A 19,312-nucleotide genomic window follows, 5' to 3' on the forward strand; every position below is an offset into this window, starting at 1 on the left:
ACAACACAGTCTACACTGCATTTAAAGTACTGATATATTATGATGCTTCATGCACATTTCAAATATCTGGAAATCAAAAAATATAGTAAAAGATCTGATGAATAGGAAAAAAAAAGAAGTAATGCTGTAAGTGTGCCTCCTCAGTTGCATGTTGAGCTAATTTTTCGTGGTGTGAAATATGCTGATGATGTTTTACTTTATCTTAATTCTCTAAGACTAATTTGAGATTCCATCTGTAAACTATAATATTCTAACACAGCTCTACTTATCTTGTAAAAGCAAGCATAGAATAATAATACAGACCAATCAGCACTGTTATATCTACTACAGCAATAGAGTTTTCAGCTATGTCAACAGTCTCTTTCATTTCCCTGCAGCTCCAGAAGAACTGGAGGAGGAGCGGCAGAGGAGGAGGAAAGCAGCAGAGGAGGTCAGGGTCAAGGAGGAACCTCAGGAGATCGAGTTGCGGAAGGAGAAACCCACCAACCTGGATGGGCAGAGTATTCGAACACAAGGCTTGGAGCAACAGAAAGAGGAGGAACATGAGAGGAAGAAAAGTTCTCCGACCCTCTTCTACCAGCAACCAGAGTGTGTATCCAAACGGTGCACAATCCGAGAAGTCAACAAGGACACTGGCAAACAAACTGTGAAGGAGGAGGAGAAGGAGAGCCCCCATGTGCGACAAAACGGCAGCCCCATGGGCACTGCTAATGCCACAAGCAGAGTAAAATCATCCTCCCCCATTTGCAATATCGCTGAGCCGGCAGTAGCAACAACCTCCTCTATGGTGACCTTTAATGACACTACAAATATCCCTCCCCCAGCCACAACCTCCCTATCTGTTCCATGTCTGCCAGCCCCACGTGAAAGCCCAGGGAACACTCCTCCAACGTCATCTCCTGCTCCCTCTCCACAACTCCCATTTCAAGCCAACGATCAGCTACTCAGAGTCCTAACAGAGAGGAGTGGACACTGGTTCAGTCTGCTCCCTCGCAATCCCTGTGACCTCTCTTCCCTCACCACAACTCTGCCAGGAGCACCCCGCATGTCTCCTCAGGCATCCTCCACCCCAGCCAGACCCAGATCTCCACCTCCGTCCCCTGCCCTGCCTCTCACCCCTTCTGCTGCCTCTGCCTCTGTCAGCCCACACCACCCAGCTGGACTCCTCAACTACCCACTGTCAGCCCTGCAGGTGAGACTGCTGGATGGAATAGAAATAGGTCTTGTATTTTTTGCGTATCAGATCACGTCAGCTGTGACTCTGTTTTCTATTCTCTACCTCCACATCCCTCACCCTTTTGTTTTTTTAATTTTCACCCCAGGTGAAGTCAGGTGGTTCACTGCTTGGAGTTTCTTTCGGAAGCTGGCCAAGTGGCGTGATAAGTCCCAGCATGCCTCTGTGTAGCAGTCCCAGTCCCATGCTGGGTCACTCTTTAGAAGGCAACACAGCAGCAAGTGTCTCCAGTAAGAGTGAATCCCCTTTACCTCGCGTTGAGAAAACCCCATCCATGCCCTCCCCTGCCCTGGAAATGCCCAAATCGCTTGATCACCCCACGCCTCGTCCCATCCCAGAGGGTAAGTGACAAAAAACATTGAGAAAAATTTAAGTAGATCGTATAGTGAACCTTAGTCTTTTTTTTATTTGAATGAAATCACCTTTCTGAAAAGATTTCACTTGCTTGAAGAATCCAAGATGTATGCAGTTTATTTTGGGTATAACATATTTGAATGAGACGTTTTTACAGTGATGTTTGTTCAGCTTACATGCCTTTTTTCTGCTCGTTGTCTCAGAGATGCTGACAGGGTGGTGGCGGGTGTCTGACATTGAGGAGCTGCGGGCTTTAGTCAATGCTCTCCACATCCGAGGTATCAGAGAGAAGGGCCTCCAGAGACAGATGCAGAAATACATGGAGATCATCCCCCAGGTCTGCACCAAGCACAAAGACGGTAAGTGTGTCAGTACTTCTGAGCATATAATCACTGCATCTTGCTTGGCTTCTTGAATAAGATCAAATGCATGGAGAAAGTAATTTCTTTTTCTAGTAATAAAATACAGATTTGTTGTAATGCATTTTATATTTAGGAGCTTAGTCCCTGATCATCTCTGAATATGCTGCTAACATTCTATTATTTATGATTAAATATATAACAATAACATGAATATTTGTGACTGCAGTGGTTAATGGTTACCTGTATCGGTGAATGTGATTGTGTGTATATTCATGACTAAGCTTTGTCTGTCTAGTGGCCATGATCGAGCTGCGTGAGCTGGAGGAGAGCCAGGTCAGTGTGGAGTCGGTGCGAGGCTGGTGTGTTGAGGAGCAGGCGATGGAGATGGACATTGCCATGCTGCAGCAGGTAGAGGAACTGGAGAGAAAGGTCACTGCAGCCAGCCTGCAGGTCAAGGTAAAATTCAAACACTGAAATGCATAGAATCAGCTATACATGTCAGTAGTGTAAGAAACATGTTTGAGCACCTGAGGTGCTGTCTTCAAAGGCCAAATGAGTGAACAGATGATTTATACTCCCAGGGCTGGACATACCTGGACCCTCAATCTGAGCGGGAGGACCTGGTGTATTACGAGCACAAGCCCCCCACCACCAAGTCAACGGCAGTGTCAGCAAACACAGGAGACAAGGACTCCAAGGAGCATCCAGATGAGCGGGGGGAGAAGGGCGGGGTGATGCGTCACCTGGACAACCCGCTGGACATAGCAGTGACACGTCTGGCTGATCTGGAGCGCAACATCGAGAGAAGGTACCTGAGGAGCCCCTTAGGTACCACCATTCAGATCAGGCTGGATAATGTGGGTACGGTCACTGTCCCTGCCCCCGCCCCATCCACTAGTGCTGACAGGGAAGGGTAGGTCATTTCTCCAACCAAAGCTCCCCACTCTCCCACTAAGAGCCTTTCCTCTCTCTGTGTGTGGTTTATGTTTCCCATATCACTCAAAAAGTGGGGGTCTTTGCTGCTTTCATGGCAGGTTTTTGTGGTGGCTTGCATTTTTTTTATCCCTTTGGTCTTGTGCAGTTTTTTGAGTGAGTTGGTGGGGACTCCACTCGATTTCATTTCTTGCACATGCATTGTTTACTGGCATTGTTTGTTTTTTTTCTGCAGTTATCTGCATGGTGTTGTGCATCAGTAACCTTGGTTATGGGCATACTCATAGCTCCCACTATACAGTATACACTTACACAGGTTTTACTCCTACACTCTTTTTGCATGAACTTCCCTTTAACATGGCAAAATCGGTGTGTACCTCTCCCCAGCACCCTACACCCCCAAATCCTCATGTTTCTGCACAGCTGGAGCTGTTTATGGTCTGCTGTCTTGTTGGCGGCTAATAGTAATGAACTAATAGTTTACCGTTTACTGCACTTTTATTTCTCATTAACTTCCAATCATCCTTCATCATTTTCTTCCAGTGGTGAGGAGGAGGTGGCCCATGGTATGAAGGTGTGGAGGAAAGCTCTGAGTGAAGTGCGCAGTGCTGCCCAGTTGGCCATGTGTATCCAGCAACTGCAAAAGTCTATTGCCTGGGAGAGGTCCATCATGAAAGTGGTGAGGAGCAGATAAAAAAAAAAAAACAGAACCTCAATATATTTCACACACATTCATTTAGAACTAACTCTGTTTAAGAAGTGTTTGCTTGATTCTGATGGATGCATTTTTTTTGTAGTACTGTCAGATGTGCAAAAAGGGGGACAATGAGGACCTCCTCCTGCTGTGTGATGGCTGTGACAAAGGCTGCCACACTTACTGTCACAAACCGAAGATCACTAGTATCCCAGAGGGAGACTGGTACTGCCCGGCCTGCATATCCAAGGTATCAGCTGCTTTTATAATGCTTCTGCCTACTGTGGATCACTAGGGAGAATAGTCAAAATCAATCCTGTCTCATTTAGTTGTTATTGTGTTCACACCACTGTAATTTTGGACTTTACCAAAATATCTACATTCTATAAGGACTATGAGGACAAGGTTATCTTTTAAAATCACTACAGATATTTTTTTTTATTAGAGCTGTTGAAGAATTTTATTTATGCAATAAATATAAATACATTGTTTTTTAATTGTTTTTGTGGCTTTTCAAAACCATTATCTCAAAGTGGACAGTAGCAATGAGAGGAACCAAGGAGAGATCTGCATGTATTTTACATTTCCCCTAAAGTTTTATTATGTCTCCTCTTAACTTTTATTGTCTGCTGCATGGATTTGGCATTTCTCCCATTAAGTCAGAATAAAACTCCCCATCTATATTCATACCCAGAAGCTGGAAAACCACTGTTTTTATTGCAAGTTTTGCGTAATGTTTTTATGCAGTCAAGGAAGAAACCAAATAATATTGGTGGTGTAAGATAAAATAAACTGATCTGATATTTTAGTAAAGGCCAATATTTATGATTAATAGGTTTAAGTGGACACGATTCTATTTGTTTCTGATTGCACCTGGCCTCAGACAGTACTTTGTTTACTCTGTGCAGGCAAGTGGTCCAACTCCCAAAAGCAAAAAGCCTCCAAGCAAACCAATAGCATCCAGTGGGGGAGGCAGTAAGAAAGGAGAAGCAAAGAAGAATGGGAAGCAGGCAGGTAATGGGGAGGTTTCGGAGGACGACTCAGCCAGCGCCAGCAGCACACCCAAGAAAGGAGCAAAGGACACCAGCAGGAAGAGAAAGACAGAGGAGAGTCCACTCGCTCTGACAACAGCTAATCAGGAAAGTCCTGTGTGTGTGAAGCGAGCCAAGACGGCAAGAGACAACAACAGGGACCTGGGATTATGCAGGTATGTGGCCCCAGCTTGCTCATACTTGTCTTTCTGTTAAATTCTTTGTCTATTTTTTGCCATATCTACTATAGGACTGTATCTATGGGTTGCAGGGAGTTGGTGTGTTTTTTACTTTATCAGCAAATAAGATTCTGTTATAGAGAAACCCAGAAATTGTAGGTTCTCTTATAATTTTGTCCAGCTTCCAAATGAAACTCCAATGATCATTTTTATTATCTCACATGAATGTTATTTTTTTAAGCACAAAGTCAGGTATTATTCGTGTTCATAAAAGCACAGATGTTACTTTACTTTAAATAACTTTATACACCGTTCAACCTATCTTTTGCCCACTTGAGGGCAGCAGAAACAAACACAAAACTGACATTATCCATGATATGATGAGCTTCTTAGCAAACAGTTGCCTGTTTACATATCCATGAGACATGTAGACACCAACTCCTGTGGATAATATGTGGCTCTTTAGCTCCTAAATGCTCTGCTATGTTCACTGGTTGTCTGTCTGCTGTTTGTGGCTGATCAGCTTGTTTACAGGGAGTTTTTATAGCTTTATCTGTAGTACTGTGTACCAAAACCTGAACCAAACAAACAAACAAACACTGTGGAACTGAGGGGAACAGCAGAGTCAGTTCTTGGTGGGCACATATGATGTATTCTTCATATAAAAATATTGATTAGCGCTTCTTTAAATAACAAGAAATAAGAAGCCTCTGTGTTATATTCAAGGCCTTTTCCCTAACAAATAAAACTCTTGGTCTTTGTCTAACCGTGTGTGTGTGTGTGTGTGTGTGCGTGTGTGTGTGTGTCTCTGTGTGTGTCTCTGTGTGTGTATACATGTCTGTGTTCAACAGGGTACTCCTTGCTGAGTTGGAGCGGCATCAGGATGCATGGCCTTTTCTTACACCTGTCAACCTGAAATCGGTCCCTGGCTACAAGAAGGTCATCAAAAAACCGATGGACTTTTCCACCATACGTGAGAAGCTTGTGAGCAGCCAGTGAGTTCCCTTTGTTTCTCCTTGTTCTTTTTCTACTGAGAGCTGTCAGGGTTTTTTCACAGAATTTAAATTCAGAGCAGTGTTTTTTTTTTTTTTTTGTCAAGAATTAAGTTTTAGTTACTCTGCAGTATGTGATGTGCCAGGTGCATGTTGCAGTTTTTGACCTGAAGATTTTCATTTTCTTTCAGGTATCAAAACCTGGAGACTTTCATCATTGATGTCAACTTGGTGTTTGATAACTGTGAAAAATTCAATGAAGACAATTCAGACATTGGCCGAGCTGGTCATAACATGAGGAAGTTCTTTGAGAAGCGCTGGACTGAGCTTCTGAAACAAACAAACTAAAACTGTATTCAGATTCTCCCCACAAACTCAGCTTTTCACATTGGAGCACCAGGTTTTACTTTTGATTTGTATTTTCTGATGGAGAATGGGGCTTTGCAGGATGGAAGAAGAAGTCAGATCCATAATAAAGAACCCATGATGTGCATAAGAGAGATGTCACCTTGACAAAATAAAGTTGTTACATAAGTTGCGCTGGATTTATTACAACAGGGATAAAAGCCCCAAAGAGTCCCAGAAAAATGGGGTGTCATAGTGCAATACCATTCCCTGTCTCAGAACACTGCACTGAATGAATCCTCAACTGTCACTGAAATGTCTGCGCTAGAATACTTTCCACTACTTGTAAATAGTCTTTTGTTATTTAATCGTATTATAGTGAATGTATTTAATTTTGTAATAATTATTTATGAATCAAGGTCCACTTCATTTTCTATGAAAAGGAAGAATCAGCTCAACTGCTTTGAATTAAGAAAAAGGAATGTGTCTTTGTGTTATAATTTTTTCTCCCAAATATCAAACTAAGCCAAGACAAAAAAAATAAATAAAATAAAAAATTACTGTTTACACTGTTCAGTGCTTTGGGGCATCAGAGGACTGTATTCATTTGTTCAAACTGTAAAACTGCATTTATTTACAGGAACAGCAGAGGAACAGTTAGATAATGGTTATTCATGTGTATATACTGTTTATTAATGTCAATATTATGTCTTGTTTGGAACAATGTGTAAAAATTGTTTAAGAATATTAAGATATTGTTTATGCCTTAGAATGATTGTAGCATTCTATTTTAGTGAACGTGATGAAAGCATTATCATATATATTGTTTGTACAGTATATACATATCCTCTGCAAACACTGTGGTATCCTTAATCTTGGTAGTGCCTACCCTTCCAACAGGGGCATGTAGGGGATGTTTAATGTTTTTAGTTTTCATTCTTATAACAATATTATTTTTTTATATGATTTCAATCCAACAAGGCCTCCAAAGTTGGACAGTGACACAGAAATCATTCCTCACCATAGCAGAAAAAAGGAACAACAAGCATTCAGTTATGCTTCCATGATGCATTTCCTCGTAATCTGCCACAATACAGAGGACCTAAGGCCATTTGTAACCACTGTGTTGAACCTTGCTGTGTGTTGTGGCCTGATGGAGGCAGCTAGATTTTTTTGTACCCAAGTCGAGAGTACTTGAAGTTACTTTATTTAAGATATTGTGGAATAAAAGTATCATTCTTTTGTAGGAGCTTTATTTTTCACTAGTGTGTGGCACGGACCTATTAAAAGGATGTTTTTCAACGTAAACGGCTTGTTTTATTTCAATTCTGTCCTATAGAACTGCTTTTGATCAAACATGTTGTAATTATAAAACACAGATCTTGTAATTATCAGATAATTTTTTCTTTGATGAAAACATGCATACATATGAGAAAAGATCTCAGTTCTATAGTAGTGTACAACTAAAGGGGCAGGGATTGGAAAGTTGCCTGAAAATATTCTGATTTTATTATTTCTTCAATATAAAAGTAATTCCACGACAGTCAACAGTACATGTAATAGTACATATGGAAAAATGAACTCTTAGTAGCTAATTTGTCATACTTAATGTTGTATATAAAAGTTATATAGGTCATGCATTTAAGTCTATAAAGTTCTGACTTCAGAACTCCTAAAACATTCTTTGTTTAAAAACTTTATTTTGAATGGTGTTACACATTACACAACTTCAAACATCTCTTCGATCAGCTTTTTAAAAGTAACCTTAAAAGATGTACAATACAAACCCCCCAAAATACAAACCTCATGCATTATTTACTAAATATTCATAATAGAATCTATGGAAAATTATAGAGAAGTGAAAAAGAAAATGAATATAAAAGTCTGAAAATAAATTTAAACAAAATATTAACATAAATAAATATTCTACAATTAATATTTTTAAAGCAGCTGTATGGATACATTATTATCAACTGACGTTTAGGTGACCCAATGTAATGTTTTAATATAGAATAACTTTGACTCCTGAAATACTAATGCGGTTTGTTTATTTGCCAGATCCCATCTAATCTTCTTCCAAATACTCTTGTAAATGGGCACCTATAAGGAAATGTTTTTGAGTAATATTGTATGTTATACGGAAGATTTATGAATAGACATATAGCTATGAGAGAGCATTTACAGCCACTGATATTCTTAGTTTGCAACAGGCACATTTTTAGATCTAAGAAATTGAGAATTTGAGCATTTTTTCGACGTCGGGCGTCAATTACGTCATGACGACGTACCACTACGTCTCGGTCAGCTGTTCAATGAGGAAGTAAACAACAGTCACCTGAGCCGAGAGCAGGACGGGAAAAGGTAAAGTGACGCTGCAGTGCTTACATGTAGTTGCTGGTACATTTACATTGTATCTTACTTTCTGCGTCGGTTTACTTGTTCAGCAGTTTCGCCATCGTTTTCTGCCCGTTGGTGAATAAAAGGTGACGTAATTACACGAAGAAAGTTGTGTCTCGGGTTTGTGTCCGTCTGGCTTCTTTGCTGCTTATTTAAAATAATACAAATGCTAGTTGTTTGTTTTCCAGGTCTGTGAGTGAAGTTTTACTACTTTAAATAAAAACAGGAGACAAAACATCTATTAAACTGTGAAGGCTTGTTTTCCTGAGCCTTCAGTCAATTCTTACAGCCACATACTGCTGCAGTCTATTTTCTTTGACTCCCTAAAGACTGAACTTGAAGAATGAAAGCAAAAAGATATAGCTTTTTCAATATTTAAAGGCTGTGGGACATTAACACAGCTCTCATGGTGATTGTGTACCCAAAGTAATGTGTGCACTTCGTCTTTTAGGCTTTGAGACCTAATTGGGAGTTGGTATAAATTTCCTGACAGCACTTTTTGACCTAATCATGGATAAATGTTGTGTTATGTACTAATTTCCTCTTCATTTTTAACAGTGTGTGAATAAACAGAAACTGACAGGTGAATTGTCCACAAGAGAATAGTTTTATATTATGTCTTCATGAGCCTGTTACCAGGTTCAGGTGTTTTTGGAATTAAGAGAACCACTTTTCCTGTGTGTACTGATTATGAATGTCTCATTCTCATTTTCTGATGTTTAGGAGCACCTCTACAAATGACGTCTCTGCTTTGCACTTTACAAGGCCATCGAGATGATGTCAACTGGTGTGCCTTCTCAGCCAAACTCTTAGCCACATGTTCTGGGGATAAAACTCTCAGGATATATAACATTCATGACTTCTCAGAGGTGCCTTTCTCACCGCTGTCAGGGCATGGCTACAGCGTCCACTGCTGCTGTTTCAGCTCTTGTGGCCAGTTCCTCGCCTCGTGTTCGACAGATGCAACCACGGTGGTCTGGTCCATGGTCACGGGTGAGGTCGAGGCAGTCCTGGAGCATCCTGGTCGCAGCCCTGTCAGGATTTGTGCCCTCTCTCCTGACTCTGTCCACCTGGTGTCTGGTGCTTCTGATGGTACTTTGGCCCTGTGGGATTTCCCGTCCAAGCAGCTATGCAGGTAAAATGCAAAGATGACATTTCTCCAGAGCTGAAATGATTAATAATTAACCAATTGAGTGTTGTAATCATTTTTGAGTAGACATACACAATCTTCACTGTTTTTCAAATGTGAGTATTTCCAGTATTTTTACATCATTATGAAATTAATATCTTATAATTATCTATAAAATCAATGGGAAATGTTTACAATTTTCTTACATTTTCTAATAAATCATAAATAAATCATAAATAATAAATCATTCCGATTTACTGAGGAATGAAGCAGCAGATAACCTGTAATGAATTGTCCCTACATTTTTCCATTGTTAATTAGAACCTCCAGGTTAGTCGCTTGTCCAGTAGAATCTGTGTAGCTTCTGTCCACTGTGATATGTCACCACAGCTAACACATTGTTGGCAAGCTATACAATTATTTTTAAAATAAATTTCTGTTGGGCAGCACGGTGGGTTAGTGGTTAGTACTGTTGCCTCACAGCAAGAAGGTCCCGGGTTTGTAACCCAGCAGGGGCCTTTCTGTGTGGAGTTTGCACGTTCTCCCTGTGCTTGTGTGGGTTTTCTCCAGGTACTCTGGTTTCCTCCCACAGTCCAAAAACATGTATGTCAGGTTGATTGGTGACTCTAAATTGCCCATAGGAGTGAGTGTGAGTGTGTGAGGTTGTTTGTCTCTATGTGGCCCTGTGATGGACTGGTGACCTGTCCAGGGTGTACCCCTGCCTTTCACCCAAAGAGAGCTGGGATAGGCTCCAGCAGGTCCCTGTGACCCTGGTTAAGGAATAAGCGGGTATAGAAAATGGATGGATGGATGTTTATATATAGCTGCAACAGGATCACTCCTTTTTAACATGATATCAGGCCAGACCGGTCACAGTTTTCTAATGACAGCTGCAGACAGTTGGGGATGTGTGCACTGCAGCATCATAGCAGAGGGTGGTGCACTTTCTGCCTGCAGTTCAACTACTAACTCTTTTCAATGTAACATGAATACTGTCTGTAGTGTAAAATTATCCAGTTTTCAATTTCACTGAATGGAAGGTAGACATGCTGTAAGCTAATATTGTGTACTTAACACATTCTTTAAAACAGACACCTTCAGTTTTATTGTCTTAATTTTTGATGGCGTCGTCTGTTGCCTGCAGGCTTACAATTTGAACAGATGAACATTAAAGTTGACAAAATACGCTGAAGCCTTAGTGTTTGCTATTACTGCACATGGTGTATTATTTTACTTGAACAATAAAGCTGACTTGATTTGAAAGTGGAGTGTAAATGTGGCTGTGGTGGTTGTGCTTTTGAAGGACTGGGGCAGTTAATGACACAACAATGGTAGCCTGCTCCTTCAGCCCCTGCAGCCAGATGTTCATGACGGGTTCCACCTATGGAGACCTGCGTCTATGGGATCTGGGCATGAACCAGCTCCATGCAGAGAAGAATGCCCATGACCTGGGTGTCACCTGTTGCACCTTTGCTCCCAGAATCCTCAGTGGTGAGAGCCATTGCTGTGTATTTATCAACTACTAAACTGTAAGTAAGAAATCCATTTGCATATCTGAAATGCAAATGGACTGGCCCACTGGTTAGGGCCCAAGCACCGGTGGTGCGAAGCCCTATTGTTTCTGCAAGTATTATGATTATTATTATTATTTGTCTCCCGCTGCCATTTTTGAACTGGTTCCCATGGGTGAAAACTCACGAAATTTACTGCACATTGCTGCTTGCGGCTATTTTATCAGTTGGGTTTTATATAAACCATCAATTTAACCTAGCTAGAGTACATGCTGTTACAGTTTTAAAACAAATAGTGAACACTAGTCATCCCTTATAGAGGATCAAGATTATAGTGTATGAGGTGATATCACTGTGACTCTAAGGTTTGACATAATCTGCCAGTGGTGTTGATGATGATGTTTGTGACAAACGTTCAAGTGTAGCACAGCTGATTTGTTTGGCCTCAGTGTAATTTTACACTTGCGGGTAATAACATCTTCCTAATGGTTGTCTTAAATAAAATTTGTGAAAGATTGCATAAGGTCAGTGATGTGTTTATTGTGCACTAGTGTTTGTTGCTTTGTTTTTGTCTTTTAGATGGTCAAGTTGTACAGTTTCGTTTAGCATCTTGTGGACAAGACAGTCTCCTGAAGATCTGGGCTATTACCAAGTTCAGCCCTGAAGGTAAAGTGACATATCTTTACAAACTGAAAGATATTTCTCTGTCCCAATTTCTTTAACTACTGTGACATTACTCACAGCACACTCTGACCTTAATCCAAAAACCATCCTCCCTTATGCTTTGCTGGTTAATTTGACTACAGTTTTTTTTCTTTTAGCTTATAAGATGCAGCTTTTACACACATTAACTGCCCAGTCGGCTCCAGTCCTCTCCTGTGCATACTCTTCGGATGGGCAGCTTCTAGTGTCTGGGTAAGATCTTTTGATTGATTTACTGATTTCCAGCCATCTTCTGTCCAGATCAGTGTTTCTTTTTCTTTCAAGAAGGTTTCATGAACATTTTCAATCAGTTGTCACCAGAAAGGAGAAACTATGAAATTTTTACACAAATTGTATGTGATGGGCTAAAACATGCAAAAAATGCCTCTTTAATGTCTAACCAGCCTTACTCCCTCAAAAAATAAGCAGGAAATTGTTATTCTAAATTTATATTTTACACCAATCTCTAAGTAGGTCAGCATCCATGTTGTGTTTATTTTATCATATCAGAGACTCATATGATATAGATTGTTTGCGTGGACAAATAATATAGGCCACCCTACAAATATGAATGCAGTACCTCGCTGCAGCCACTGGAGGGAGACATGGATTGCTTTCTCCTCTGATTAGTGACTGGAGATCTAAACATATTGTGTCAGTGATATGATATGATTAATAAAACATTGCCAGATTAGATACAATTTTGTCTTTTACTTTCCTACAGCTCTGTGGATAAAACTGTTACAATCTATGATGCTGTAAGTACCTCTCCTTTCACCGATTAATGTTGGAGTAATAGACTTAAGACAGACTTAAGTAAACACTACCCCAAACATAACATGTTTGTTTTTCTCTACACTTGTCTATTTTCAGGAAAATGCAGTTTTACTTTACCAACTGAACAAGCATGAGAGGTAAATATTCACTTATATCTGGCTTCTTCAGTTTTAGTTGCTTTTCCTTTTGAATGTAAGCATGAATTTATAAAAGGTGCCAAATAAACTTTTCATCGTTCTCTCATCTTTCCAGACAGAATATCTAGATTATGTAATTTAACATCCTTGCACATATTTGTAAATTAGCAAAAGTCCAAAAGAACAACAAGTAAAAGTTTAATAAAATATGTCACATTGTGAAATGTGAAATACATTTTTTTCTGTATTTACTCCATCACTTGCACATTTGCAGAATCTTTGAAGTGATGAAGTTCACGCTTTTATTTATGAATATACACAAATCCAGTCTTTTTTAAATAACCATACATTTGGGACAGAGGCTTTGCAATGCTAACACTTCAAAAACACAGCGATTGATTGTGTATTTTACATTACTGGATCAATTTAGTTTATTTTTCTAAATTCAACAGATTTGATGAGACTGAACAGTTAAGTTACACTGAATAGTTTTTAACATTCAGCCCTTTGTTTCCAGCAGAATATCAGCAGTAGGGACATCACTGCAGACAGTACTGTTAAAAGATTGTGATGTAGTGAGGTCACACAACAGGCATTTTGCATTTTTAGAAAAAGGTGGGACTGCTCTCAATACATTGCTGCCCCCTACATGTACATGTACATATAATCCACAGGTGAATGATCATACTTTTAAGCTGTTTATACATCTATCCAACCACCTGTGAGCGAAATGCAGCAGCCTCACTTCCTTTCACTAGGCCAAATTTATGTAATTTTAGGAAATCACTACATGAAGTGGAAATAGATGAGGCAAGTTGAGGGAAAGTGGATAAAAGCAAAAGGCTAATCGCAACATTTAACAAAAGGCCTCCAGGAAAGTGATTAGACTTTAGACAAACTGATAGTATGACAATGTGAGACCTGAAGTTGGGTTAGAGTGTGTCTTTCTCTCAATTCTTGTTGGAGGTTTTAGAGATGCTGTTTGAAGCCAACTGGCTTTTCAGGATCAACATTTCAGAGAAATCCAGCTTAAGACTGTCTTCATTAAGGTTGACTCGACTTTCTTAAATCTACTGCAAATTCAGTTTTAATCCTTATTTAGATCTTAGTGCAGCCTTAAGTCATCACTGAATCAGCTGTCTGGTGGAATATATTAGAATCACTGCTATATACTTAGACCTTGTGTGAAGCCACAGTGCCCACTTTTTAACCATGTCAGGGCTGAACTGCAGCCTCAGATTTTCAAGCGGTCCTTTTGACTGCTAGAAAATTCAGGACTAAGATTTTGCGACTTTCTGTTTCTGAATGCTTTGAATGGACCTACACAGAATCACTATTGTCTTTTACGGTATGTCTTTACATCTTTCTTTTATATTTTTTCTCTTCAGTTTTGCTTCAGTTCTCTTGCTTTGTAATTTATAAATTAGGACTTAGGCGTTTCCCTTTGGTTGCTTATTCCCTGTAAAGTACTTCCTTTTGAGTCTTTTTTTTTTGTTTGTTTTGTTTTGTTTTGTTTTGTTATTGCATAGCAAAGGTTAAGTCTCATTGTTGAACCAGCAATTAGTGATTACTGTCGTCTGCTGCAGGTATGTGACAGCATGTTCCTTCTCTCCAACGTCACCACTAATTGCTACAGGATCTATGGATAAAACTGTAAACATCTGGAGACTGGAGGATGGATGCAGTGGTCATGGTGGGAAAAACATAATCATACACACAAACATCACCCCAACATCTATACATTAATTACATTAATGATTAATTACTTTTGTTTTTGTATTTTTTTTAATGTAACCTATTTTTGTTTCTGTCTCCTTTACTGCACTCTGTGTCCAATGAAAGGTGGGAAGTCGTTGCCTGGTTAGTTTTCTTTTTAAATCTAATATTGTGTTTTTGGCATTTGAAAGTAAAGAAAAATAACAGGCATTCAACAAAAGCAAACAGTATTCAGCTGTTCATGTTCAGGTTTTATTGTTTTTGTCTTCATTCCCCAGTGTTATGAATGTTTAAGATGCTCTATATATTCTTTTCTCCTGGGGCCTTTAAGAAATACAGCTCTGTAGTTAAAGATTTAGTAGGCTTATTGGAAACTTACACCACAGTATACATAGCTTTTATCTTATCCATGTGTTGTGATGTGTTAAACTAGGTGTATCTTGGGTGAAGGACACAGGTGTTGTGCTTTCTTTCTTCAATGACTCTTCATTCCTGTGTGCTGCAAATCTACTGGAATTTTCAATTACAGTGTTCATGTCTAAATCTTTACTTATTGCTTTTTGTGTTTCAGAAGAGACTGCTCTGAAATCAAGTGACGGTAAAAAGGAAGAAACTATACCTTACCATGTAGTATGGCACACTGGGGTGCATATAAATAATACACAATAATACACACTTATTATACAATATTATATATAATATAAAATTGGGAATGGTCATGTGTTTACCAGTGAGTGCCAAGTCCTATTTTGTTATAGTATTAAGCTTGAACCTCTGGCTGCAGTGTACAAGGTAAGGACCTTGTACCCTTCAGTTTGATTTCTTGATGAAATGAAAATGTCGATGGAACCTGCAGATTTTTATTTATACGATTATACAAATCATGATAGCCACAGCCCCTAATCAATAGTTAGTCAGCAGGATTCCAAGAAAGTCATTTAGATTTAGCCATTTCTTAAAAGGTGCTGCAGCTGTCAGACTGACCGTTCTGCTTTGACTCACCTTCAGGGACAAAGTCAGCAGGCCGATTGAAGCTGCTGGTCAGCGATTGGTCAGAGGAGGATGTATCAGAGTGGCTGGTGGAAGAAGGCCTCGGGGGATTGGTGGACAAATTCAGAGCTAACAACATAGATGGGACAGAGCTGCTCAGTCTCACCAAGGAAACACTGGCGTCAGAGCTGCACATAGGTGAGGAGTGAGTGCAATGCCACTTCTTCAGTCCCTCATTCTTGCATTGCTCCAATGCTTGCATTTGTCTGAACGTACTGTATAATATAAAATTAACTCAGTGTTATGTGTTTAACACGTCTTTCTGGATTAGGATTTTTGTACCTATTTATATGGATAAAAAGCAGCACATTAAATTAAAGTAAGGGTGAAGGAATGAATGTTGATGGGGGTTTTACTCAGTAAGATTACATAATATTAGGCTACACTGAAAAAGCAGTCAGCTCTGGGGCTTCAGCAGTTCTGACTTTAATCTGGAGCACTTCATCACTTACATAACCCAATCCCCAAAACAATATTTCCCGTAAGATATAAAGTGGAATTACACCTAATATCATTGGACCTTCTTGGTCTGAAAAGGGGTATTTTAGAAACTATGCTTTATCAGACTTTAAGTATATATATATTTTTTCTGACAAGTGTAGGAGTGCTATGTTGTTGATGTTAGTCTAGTAGATAGGACAGTATTCGTCATGTTGTCTGCAAATGTTTGTCGTATATTCATGCCGTCATTTCCATCCCACGTTTGTTGTCAATCACTCCTCAGTTTACACAGCTTCTGTGCTGTGACAGCTTATGCTCACATTGTTCTGTTTTTAGTAACATAGCATGAATGACAACTTTTCTGTAGAACTAACTTAGACGGTGGTGACATGTTTTAACTACTGCAGTGAAAAACATGAGCAGATGTTTTTATCAATGGTGGTTATGCTGCTTCCCTCTAGAGAAGCACCATGATGAACAGAGGTATTATCTTCTGAAACAGAAGCCTTTTGTGTTTAGCTGGTGTTGACTTTATTCTGTACCGTCGTTCATTTTTAAGCTTCTGTAAATGTGGCGGTCATGTTCTGAGGAAAAATGTTACTGACACAACAGCATTCAGACAAAATGCACTCGAGTGCCTGCTTTGTGCTTAACTCGGAAATGGACCGAAGACATGGTCTGTTTCCACCATGCTCACTCTCACCCACGCTCATGTTTGCCATCCAAGAGTGAAACATGCTACACGCAAGAATCGCAGATGTTTTAACCCTTGACTCTGATATTATTATATGTTAGTGTTTTGATCAATTCAGCTTTTTCCTACATTTACATATTCTCTTTGTTGTGTGTGTGTTTGTTAATGTGTGTGTGTGTTTGTAGAGTCAGTAGGCCTGCGCAGTAAACTCCTAAGGAAGGTGGAGGAGCTGAAGAGTGATTCATTGTGTTCAGGCATTCCTGATGAATTCCTGTGTCCAATCACCAGAGAGCTGATGAAGGAACCAGTCATTGCTGCTGGTAAATGATCAGACCTTTTCTCCATGTCACATTTTACATAGAATGATATAAAACACTGACATAATATGTTAGTGTCTGATCATGAGACACAGACTCCAAAACTGTCTTGTGTAATTTGGGTATGTTTTGGACGTTTCTTAACAGATGGCTACTCATATGAAAGAGAAGCTATCGAAAGTTGGATAAACACCAAGAACCGCTCCAGTCCAATGACAAACCTGCCCTTACTGACGACTCTGCTCACCTCTAACCACACCCTGAAGATGGCCATCAGCCGCTGGAAGACCAGCCACTAGTATCTGAAAGAACATCTGACCCTGTTTGCCCCAAATGTTGCACCTGAAGTAGAGAGACACTAGAATACGTTACAGGTACAGGTCTGTCTAGATTTTCTTCAGTTTGAGACATTTACACACCAAATGGCTTTTTTCGATGTCAAGCTTCTTTTTAACTCCAGGGAGCATAAAGATGAACTTACAGCAAGGAATTAAAATATTATATCTACATCATGTTTTTATGGCCAACAGAGAAGAAGAGACCAATGTGATCATCCCAGTGGAGTGCTTCTTTTGGCCATCTGAAGAATGATTTATTATTCACTTTGTAGCTCTGATATGGTTGGAAAAATACCTTGCTTTCTTTGCTTTGCAAATGTTAGACTTTCTAGACTTTGCTAGTGAGAAACCACATAACAATAACATAAAAAAAACAATTCAAAATGACCAGAACACTCCTTATTTAAAAAAAAAGTTATAAATTCACATGAATAACATTTTGATCCCATGATCTTCATTAAGTTCATCTTTTCTGGTGATCCCACTGCCCTTACCTTACACAGGCAGCTGTTTTGCTTTTTTTTCCCATTACATGAGTTGCATGCAGTTGTATGTAAAAGTTAAGGCACCCCTGTACATATACCACATTTTGTTAATTTTGAAGTGAAAAGAAGCAAACAGACATAAAAAATGTGCTTAGAAATCAGAAAAAACCCTCTAATTGTGGTGTGTGCAAAGATTTGGTCAGAAAGTCAACACTTAGTAACCCACCTGGCATATACTCCCAACTTTTACAAATGTTTTGTAGCCAGCTCAGATTTTTTGTATTGTGCAATTAGGAATTTTCACCCAGTTTGCCTTACCACTGATTTATGATAATATTCAATAAGAGCCATTCTAAAAACGTGCTATTGTTAAAGTAGTGGAAGGTTGATTTTGAGGTGTGTTTTGGATCATTGTCCTGTTATAGAGGCTAAACTCTTCTCACTTTCTTGACTGACTTTGACAGTTTCATTTAGAAGTTATTGACATTTAATAAAATCCATCCTTCCCGCTATCTGTGCAGTCTTTGCTGTACCACTGGCTGCTACACAAACCATTTTCCACCCACATGCCTAACAGTTGGCAAAGGATTTAAGTTAATCAAATTAAAATGTGAAACAGTGATTTAATGTTTGAAGAAATGTTTAGTGTTAATATCTTTGCTGCAGGGATTGTATTAACTTCTTTTCTTGTTACACAAAAATCAACAACATATGGAATTTGCCCAAATTTTATCATACAACTGTTTGTCTTGGTAAAAAAATAAACAAAGCTGAACAAGTTTCATGACAAAACCTGAGATGTGCAGTAGTTAAAAGCTGTAGTTAAAAAAACTTCTCACATTTTATTAATTACTATTTATTGATTAATAAAAAGCATGAGCTGCAGACTAGGCTATTGAGTTGAAGTTGGATAAGCAACAAGCTTTTCACACTTCAGTCTGTTGATTATATCTAGTGATCTGCAGTGTGATAAATTACATTACAATGCATTACAATGTTTGCTTTGGTTAGATGGCCAGGACATTGCTGGATATAGCTTTTTACAAACCCAGTGGGTTCTAGTGCTTTGCCAAGGTAGTTTAGGGTTTGCAACAACCACTATTTAGTGACACTAATGAAGACATTTCCACAATATACAAATATCTATACAAATATGCAAGGCGCACAATTGGTTTACTTTGATGGTTTGATTAAGTGTCAGGTCAGATGAGTTAGCTTGTATTGAGGACTAGACCTTTCATCTCTCAACACACACTCTGAAGCTTATGCAACATCTTATAGATTATACTGTAGAAAAAGCAGATGTAGAAATGCAGTACTCCATTAATATTTTTATTATACCACAATAATAATGTGGTAGCATTCTGTAATCCATAGTATTAATGAAAAGAGTATAGGACAACTATGGACATACAGCAGTGTAAGAAGTCTCTTAAGGTCTTTTAACCATGACTTTGTAAATGCTCTCTCTGTGTCCAAATGAACCAATAAACA

At 39.2% G+C, this 19,312-nt stretch overlaps 2 protein-coding genes across 16 annotated transcripts in view; both read left to right on the top strand.

Annotated features, from left to right (window-relative positions):
- The window catches only part of baz2ba (bromodomain adjacent to zinc finger domain, 2Ba), a 62,633-nt gene extending 55,201 nt beyond the window's left edge, over positions 1-7,432 (top strand). For 5 of the 11 annotated variants that reach the window (XM_026320431.2, XM_026320437.2, XM_026320434.2 and 2 more), the window contains 10 exons: positions 378-1,192; positions 1,323-1,575; positions 1,792-1,947; positions 2,246-2,406; positions 2,532-2,758; positions 3,427-3,562; positions 3,681-3,827; positions 4,486-4,784; positions 5,639-5,782; positions 5,971-7,432. In XM_026320431.2, the coding sequence (XP_026176216.1) occupies positions 378-1,192; positions 1,323-1,575; positions 1,792-1,947; positions 2,246-2,406; positions 2,532-2,758; positions 3,427-3,562; positions 3,681-3,827; positions 4,486-4,784; positions 5,639-5,782; positions 5,971-6,127 (2,495 nt within the window). In that variant the 3' untranslated portion in view covers positions 6,128-7,432. Of the gene's footprint in view, positions 1-377; positions 1,193-1,322; positions 1,576-1,791; positions 1,948-2,245; positions 2,407-2,531; positions 2,864-3,426; positions 3,563-3,680; positions 3,828-4,485; positions 4,785-5,638; positions 5,783-5,970 lie in introns of all 11 variants that reach the window. The other 6 variants (XM_026320426.2, XM_026320429.2, XM_026320433.2 and 3 more) reach the window with 2 other exon arrangements.
- A 992-nt stretch (positions 7,433-8,424) lies between these two features.
- Positions 8,425-18,539, top strand: wdsub1 (WD repeat, sterile alpha motif and U-box domain containing 1). Of its 5 annotated transcripts, none has more exons than XR_003296418.2 (14): positions 8,472-8,607; positions 9,245-9,656; positions 10,954-11,141; positions 11,741-11,827; positions 11,983-12,076; positions 12,588-12,621; positions 12,737-12,777; positions 14,364-14,470; positions 14,620-14,637; positions 15,065-15,091; positions 15,502-15,681; positions 16,864-16,998; positions 17,143-17,375; positions 17,526-18,539. XR_003296418.2 is itself a non-coding variant. In XM_026319805.2 (13 exons), the coding sequence occupies exons 2-13, from the start codon at positions 9,259-9,261 to the stop codon at positions 17,292-17,294; spliced, it is 1,461 nt and encodes a 486-aa protein (XP_026175590.1). In that variant the 5' UTR covers positions 8,425-8,485; positions 9,245-9,258; the 3' UTR covers positions 17,295-18,539. The 5 variants fall into 5 exon arrangements, 3 of the variants coding, with proteins under 3 accessions (XP_026175590.1, XP_026175592.1, XP_026175589.1); XR_003296417.2 differs by having other exon boundaries at positions 17,143-17,369; XM_026319805.2 differs by having other exon boundaries at positions 8,425-8,485; positions 17,143-18,539.
- Positions 18,540-19,312: the final 773 nt, after the last annotated feature.

Source organism: Mastacembelus armatus, chromosome 3, assembly GCF_900324485.2.
Source record: "Mastacembelus armatus chromosome 3, fMasArm1.2, whole genome shotgun sequence".
Taxonomy (NCBI): domain Eukaryota; kingdom Metazoa; phylum Chordata; class Actinopteri; order Synbranchiformes; family Mastacembelidae; genus Mastacembelus; species Mastacembelus armatus.